At 52.6% G+C, this 7573-nt stretch overlaps 1 protein-coding gene across 1 annotated transcript; it reads right to left on the bottom strand.

Annotated features, from left to right (window-relative positions):
- Positions 1-298: 298 nt before the first annotated feature.
- On the bottom strand, positions 299-1231 carry LOC135441955 (olfactory receptor 14A16-like). Its single transcript, XM_064701504.1, has one exon. The coding sequence runs from the start codon at positions 1229-1231 to the stop codon at positions 299-301; it is 933 nt and encodes a 310-aa protein (XP_064557574.1).
- Between the last annotated feature and the right edge of the window lie 6342 nt (positions 1232-7573).

Here is a 7573-nt window from a genome sequence, read left to right as displayed (position 1 = left end):
TCTGCACACAGACATTGCTGCTGCAGCTCCAGAGAAGGCAACACAAGGGCATCTCTGTAGAAAACTCTGTTGGGACATCCTTTAGTTCCTTTAAAGCCACTGAGAGTGCAGCCCATCATTGACACAGTCTGGGGCCACAGGGAAGGTGGAGAGAAACAAAGTGAGAAATGGCACAATCACATTTTCTTTTTTGGACAATATAAAAATACCAAAAAAAAGGAAAACAACCTCCAAAATGAAACCAACAAGTATCAAAGATTATTTTATTACAAGTGATTTGCAGAAATTAGACAGCAGTTTAATGTTCCTGAAATTTTCCCGTCATAAATGTCCGCACTGCAGCCTTGAGCTCCTGGTTCCTCAGGCTGTAGATGAGGGGGTTCAGGGCTGGAGGCACCACTGAGTACAGAACTGACAGGGCAAGATCCATGGATGGGGAGGACATGGAGGGAGGTTTCAGGTAGGAAAATGTACCGGTGCTGACAAACAGCGAGACCACGACCAGGTGAGGGAGGCAGGTGGAAAACGCTTTGTGCCGTCCCTGCTCAGAGGGGATCCTCAGCACAGCCCTGAAGATCTGCACATAGGAGAAAACAATGAACACAAAAAAACCAAATACCAAACATGCACTTACTGCAATGAGCCCCAGTTTCCTGAGGTTTGAGTGGGAGCAGGAGAGCTTGAGGATCTGGGGGATTTCACAGAAGAACTGCCCCAGGGCATTGCCATGGCACAGGGGCAGGGAAAATGTATTGGTTGTGAGTAGCAGAGCATTGAGAAAGGCACTGGCCCAGGCAGCTGCTGCCATGTGGGCACAAGTTCTGCTGCCCAAGAGGGTCCCGTAGTGCAGGGGTTTGCAGATGGACACGTAGCGGTCGTAGCACATGACGGTCAGGAGGAAATACTCTGCTGAGATGAAGAAGAGAAAGAAAAAGAGCTGAGCAGCACATCCTTTGTAGGAGATGGTGCTGGTGTCCCAGAGGGAATTGTGCATGGCTTTGGGGACAGTGGTGCAGATGGAGCCCAGGTCAGTGAGGGCCAGGTTAAGCAGGAAGAAGAACATGGGCGTGTGCAGGTGGTGGCCGCAGGCTACGGCGCTGATGATGAGGCCGTTGGCCAGGAGGGCAGCCAGGGAGATGCCCAGCAAGAGGCAGAAGTGCAGGAGCTGCAGCTGCCGCGTGTCTGCCAATGCCAGCAGGAGGAAGTGCCTGATGGAGCTGCTGTTGGACATTTGCTGTGTCAGCACGTTTTGACCTACAGAAGGAGAAAAGACAGCGACAATTGGGGAGATTTTTCTCACAGAAAAGTCAAAGCTCTTTCTTATAGACCCTTTCCTGCCACTAAACACCTCTCCCTTTTCTATGTTTAGGAGATCTTCCTTCACCTTTTTTGCTGGACCCCTGATTGCTGCTGGCCTATGTTGTGTGAGGAGATGGACCTTGACCTGCAGGACATGTGGAAGTCAAGCCTGACCCCCAGGCAGTGCAAGGGAACAGTGAAGGCAGGGGCCAGTCCTGGTGTTTGGACTTGGATAAAGAATCTTCTCCTAAAGCAGAGGAGTTGCCTGCATGAAGGGATGGGGATTCCAGGAGGAAGAATGAGAGATTCTGCTGCACCTGAGGTGAACAGAGAGTCCAGTGAGGCAGGAAGGTTGTCTGAGGCTTAGTGCAGACTGAGGGGGACCTGTTCTGTCCCTCTGTCCTGTTCCATCTGCCCTGGACTTGCACCTTTCTGAAATCCACTCCTGTGTTACCCTGGACAGCCAGGAAACACTGCTGAGAGCAGGGGGATTCCTGGCACACAAAGTGGCTCCTGCCTTTCCCAGAGTCAGGAGAGTGGGCTCATTGCCAGCCTCCCAGGCTGCCCTGCCCAGAGCTGCCCGGGCACAGGGAGCTGGGACACCCCATTGCTGTGCTCAGCCTGCACAGGAGGAGCCCAAGGGCTGGGCCTGGCCCTGCAGCTGGAACGTCCATTGCAGAGAGCCCCTCAGCAATGCCAGCAGCATCTGGGCAAGGCAAGGAGAGAGAGGGAGCCTGAGGAAACGCCTTTCCCTGGCCAGCCCTGCCCAGCCCCTGCCAGGCAGCAGCAGGGCAGGACAGTGGCCCTCAGGCCCTGGTCAGCAGGGAATGGGCACATGGCCGCAGAGATGCCCTTCATCTCTGGGGCTGCTCTGCCGGCCCAGGAGGGACAGAGGGCCCCGAGCCCCTGGGCTGAGGACTGTGCTGGCTGCGAGGGGACACAAGAGCTGTGCTCCTCAGGGCAGTGTCTGCCCTGCAGGGAAGGCCCGGCAGGTGCCACATCTGCCCTGCAGCAGAGCTTCCCTCAGCACTTCCTCCCTCCCTGCCTGCCCACGGCTCTGCTGCTGCAGCTGTCCCAGCCTGAACTTCTCCTGTGGCCCTGGGCTCCTTCCCTGCCAGAGCTGCCAGAGCCCAGCCCAGCCCCTGGGCCAGCCCTGCCCTGCAGCTTCTTGGCCCTGCAGGGATTAAAGAACAGCTCCCCCAGACTGGGCACCATGGAAAGGTGATGATGCATGGATCTGGAGGCTGGGCAGGTGCAGGCACTTTCTGAGGTGCCCAGGAATCCTCAGGGTGATGATTTAGGAGTCCCAGCTCCTGCTGTGCCCTTCACAGCTGAGTTTCAATTGTCACCAAGCTGAGCCAGGGAAAAGTGGGAGCACAGATTCAGGAAAGCAGAGATCCAAGCAGGAAACTCCTGCTCTGAATAAGCTCATGATAAGTCTCCTCAGAAGGGCTGCCCCACTCTGCAGCACATCCTCCTCCTCCTGTGCCACAGAGAAACTGGGAGAGTCCTCCTGACACATGCCCCAGGCTGTGGGGTGTGCTGGCTTCAGGAGATCCCTCCAGGAGCACAGGGGACATTGGCCTGCACCCACACACTCACCACACACAGGGCTGGGAAGATCTTTCCCCAAGTGAAGTCTCAGCTCAATGTCTTCCCAATCCTGGTTGCCTTCAGCCTGCCGGGCTCCTGTCCCCTCAGTGCCTGCAGGCAGAGCCCTCAGCCCTGCTGGACTGGGAGAGGAGCTGGTCCTGGGAAAAGCTGTTCCTTTAAAGCTCAGCAGAACAGACACAGCACAAGGACTTTAATGAACCTCTTAGGGATTTGGTGTTGTTTACATCAGACTCAGCCCCTGAGAGTGTCTTCAAAAAACTTCTCAAGAACTCAAAATTAAATTGAAACTCTAAAGTTTCTTGAAGTTTTAATGGGTTCCACTGAGGGACATGACTGAGAAACTGTCCCCAGGTTCCAGGTAGAGCAGAACACTGCAGGCAGTGATGAAAGCTGGGGACAAACAAGGCCAAGGTGTCTCTGGTGCTGAGCACACCTGGATGTGTTTGAGGAATGCAAAGGGCCAAGGCCTGAGCTCCAGCCCCTGGCCAGGCAGATCCTGTCCCTCCCTCCTTGCTCAGGGCTCTTGCTGGGATGGGCACTGGCATGTGGGGATGTGCAATGGCAAGGGCAGGAGCATGGGGCGGCCCCTGCCAGGCTGCTGAGCAGGGACAAGGAGGCAATGAGGTCCCAGGCCTGCAAGGGTCACTTGTCTCCTGTTCCTGCCTCAGGCCCAGGCCCAGCAGCCATGGCCAAAGTGCTGCCCAAGGTGGCTCTGGCAGGGCTGTCTTGCAGCTGCTGCACATGCCTGTGCCCTGTGCAGCCCAGGCTGTCCTACGATGTCTCTGCCCTGCAGCTGTTATATATCAGAAGCTTGACTAGGCCAATATTCAAGCAGCAATCAATTTATTAATTAATATGGTAAAGTATGAGCAATACAGTGCTGGGTGCAATGGGGGAAGTTTTCCCTCCAACTGCACACCAACAGCTGAGGCTTACAGGTGTTTATAGGGGTACTCATAGGCTTTCTCAGCAGTTTCTATTCCAATTTTTACTCATCAGCAGTTTCTATTCCCAATTTTTACGTCACAATTCTATACACTATTGTGATTTAGTTTTTCTCAGGATGCGTCTCAAAAGGAGGATCCCCAGGTGGTCCAGTTTCCGAACGAAGAAAGACAAATCCTACCTGGTGGAGTCTAGCTCCCCAGATGTGTGTCCACCTTTTAATTGCAAGGACTATAAATCTCATTACAGTGATGCCCAGCTTCCCTTGGTCAAAAATATAAATCTTTGAGTTGATGTTCATCTTCATTTCTCAAGCTGCTTTTCTCTATTTTGTTAAGGTGTGAGATAAGCATGTTTCCTACATATATATTCCAAAGCTATATTTTCAGGGATACTAGCAATACTCTAAAATTATACTTCAAAAGGTTATTATTGCAGAACTCTTTAAGGCTTAACTACAAGCAAAGAGCAACATCCTTAACGCTTTAATTCAAACCCTCCTCAATCAACCAAGGTTAACTGCAAGCAAAAGATAGGTTCAAAGGCCTTCTTCCATGCTTTACTTTCCTCAGTTATTATTAGAATTGGTAAATGTCCCACTGTCGGTCTCCACACTTATCACAATCACAAATACACACGTTGCCTGTATGTACCTGACATGAAACACAGCTTTCTTTGTATGTACCTGACATGAAACATAGCTTTCTTTGTCTTTCACAAGTGTCACAGCTGGCACTTGAAACACTGCATGTCCTCCGAGCAATACAGTGTGGGCGGTATTCCATCTTCCAGAGGGTGCAAGATCAGCTGCAAAGGCATGGGAGACTCAGCCTTGTCTGTCAGGGCTCAGCTGGATGCACTGTAGGAGCTCTGAGGAGAGCTGATCCTGGAGGCTGTCTTTGCTGGGACAACCTGAGCCAGGGGGAACTCTGCTTTTCTTTAATATTTTCCTTTTCTTGTTTTCAACTTTTTATCTCTATTCCAAATAAATACATTATAGCATAAATATAATTCTATCTATTATTATACATTAGAGATTACTATAAAAAAATAAATTCAAGAATGTATTATGATATACAGACTGCCAGGAGCTTTTCTTTGCTGCCAGGAGCCTGCAGGGCAAGAGGCAGGAAAGGGTGAAAAGGGAGCTTGTGCTCAGCAAGACAGCAGGCTGAGGGGTCCTGAGGCCCTGATTGGGAGAAGGGTGCTTGTGCTCAGCAAGCTGCCCAGGTGTGCAGTGTTGCAGGGAAAATGGCCAGAAGCCCCTTGGCCTGTGGTGGTACTGATGAAGCCTTTGTGCTGCTGACAGAGCGGCTGGGCAGGGCCCGGAGCTGCAGGGATCCCTGTGAGAGCGGTGCCTGGAGATGGCCACAAGCCCTGTGCCAGGCAGGAAGCGCCATCCGTGTCCTCCTGCCTGTGTGCTGCTGGCTGCCTTGCTGAGGGCTCCCAGGTGCCTCTGGATGGGGCTGCTCTGGAGCTGCTGTGGGGCTGCGGCGCTGCTGCCGGGCAGCTTGGCCAGGCTGGGGCAGAGCCTGAGGGGCTGGGGTGCTGGCAAGCCCTGGGCAATGGGCTGTCAGAGGCCACAAGCAGCCCCCCGGCAGCCACCTTGTTCCTGCCAGAGCTGACTTGCAAGAGGGACCCTGGGCACTCTGCAACTAACAGCATCTGTGTTGTTGGAAACCCAAATGCAGGGAAATCTCAGACCTTTGGTCTTGTCAGCAAAGCTTAGAATTAAACACAGGATTTGATCGGAGACCTTGGAAAGGGCTTCCAAACTTAGGTCCTAGAAGCGAGAATGTGGATTTCTAGTTTATTATAGCAGAGACATGGGGAGGAATGTTGAAGTGGAGGAAACTTTACAGTTTTAGTGCTGAAGATCTAGAAAAAATAAAAGTAGTCACAATGGTAAACAAGAAGCTTAGGATGCAGTGCTGTAGGTTTGTGTGTCATAACATGATTGGCTAAGGAAGCTTACACTGTAGTATGAATCCATAAGATGAAATACTGAAGGATTGACTGCAAAACACAAATATCCTTGTTGGCAGTGTCTTCTTGGCCAAGAAATCCTTCAAAGCTCCTGTAACTACAAGTCTTGCGGCCTTGTGAGCCATGCAGTGCAGATGTGAGCCAAACTCACCCTTCCTGTCTATGCAGAAGAGAAGAAAAAGCAATGGCATCATCTAAAACACTCAGAGGTCCGCTCTCTAGCTCGTTCCAAACTCCCTCAAATCCCCCAAAGTGGGATTTATCTACAAAACTTTGACAAGGACTCTTAGTGCTGGCTCTTTGACTCCACAGCAGCTGCTTTAGAATCTTTCACATAAGCCTGTGTAGTCATGTGCTGGAAATGTATCATTTGAAGAAACTTTCCCAACTGACTTGCATGGAGGTTTGTTTGAAGGGTATTTGAGGAGAAAGGCTCCCAGCAGAGGTCTGGGCTTTGGCCTAGCTGTGTCCCCTGCTGATTGTGAAGTGTGCCATCAGCTGCAGGGCTTTCTGGGCAAAAAATATCATCAAGTCACTTGGACTTGCACATTTTGGTCTCTAAGAGCTGGACCCAATTTCAGAGCAAATTTGGAGACCTCATCTATGGGTGGATGGACCACCTAGGATTTTCCCAATTGCTGGGAATGGTTCTCCAGGTCCCTGGTGTAAAACGGGGCTCCCCAGCAACTGCGGATCTGCAAGATGATAAACAATCGTCTTGGTTTGAAGAGAGAGTTGTCTGCTAATGAAGGCAGAAGGCTTCTCTGAAATGGAAAATGTAAATCCCCCTCCCTTCAAATGATTCTAATTTAGAAATTCAAATGCTCTCAGGGAAAGATATGGGCATAGGACTGAGCCTGCAGAGCCGGGCAGCATTTGCTGATGCTCTGAGCCCTTCCCAAAGATCCTGTGCGGGCTGTCTTAGACACCTGGGGCCAGGGATTCCTTCCAAGCTGGGCCACTTTGGCTGGGCTGGGGGCGGTCCCAGGGCAGAAGGCAGTGTGTGCAAGGGCCCTGGGTGGCACGCTGCAGCAGGGTCTCTGTCAAGGCAGCTGCAGAGCGAGTGCAGGGAGAGGCCATGGAACAGAACCTGGTGACCAAGGGCCTTTTGTGACATGTGGGAAATAGAAGCTTGCCAGGCTGCTGGGAACGCACAACGGGGCAGAACGGGACAGAGCCGTGCCGTGAGGAGCCCCCGCACAGCAAACTCATTCCTGTCTGACACGGAGCCTTTCCAAGGCGTTCTTCCTGCAGCTGAGCTCGAGGCCAGACCACAGGACTTGGTGACCTGTGGCCTTCCCGAGGCTTCTCTTCTGCAGGTGCCCTCACAAATCCAGTCATTATCATGGAGCAGAGACCCCTGAAAGCGCCCAAGGTGGCCTGGGGGAAAGAGGAGGAAGAAGGCCCTGGAGCTGCCCCAGCACATTCAACCAAAGCTGTGGTGCCGTTTGAGCTGCCGCAGGAGGGTGAGTGGCAGAGCTGGGCCACAGGGTCGGTGCCCGCAGCCAACTTGGCGCCATTCCATCCCATCCCATCCCATCCCATCCCATCCCATCCCATCCCATCCCATCCCATCCCATCCCATCCCATTTTATCCCATCCCACCCAATCCCATCCCATGCCCACAGACAGGACGGAAGAGGGGCCGGGCAGACACCCCACAGGGGCCGTGCTCCATCCCCTGGGCCATCCCAGGGCTGTCCCTGCCTGGGGAGCGCAGGGCTGGGCT

This window comes from Zonotrichia leucophrys, unplaced genomic scaffold (genome assembly GCF_028769735.1).
Source record: "Zonotrichia leucophrys gambelii isolate GWCS_2022_RI unplaced genomic scaffold, RI_Zleu_2.0 Scaffold_747_24363, whole genome shotgun sequence".
Lineage (NCBI taxonomy): Eukaryota > Metazoa > Chordata > Aves > Passeriformes > Passerellidae > Zonotrichia > Zonotrichia leucophrys.
Note: the sequence above shows the minus strand (reverse complement) of the source record. Positions and strands in the feature narration are given on the sequence as shown.

Bases quoted from the DNA above. Each gene is read 5' to 3' on its own strand.
- LOC135441955 (XM_064701504.1), bottom strand. From the start codon at position 1,231: ATGTCCAACAGCAGCTCCATCAGGCACTTCCTCCTGCTGGCATTGGCA.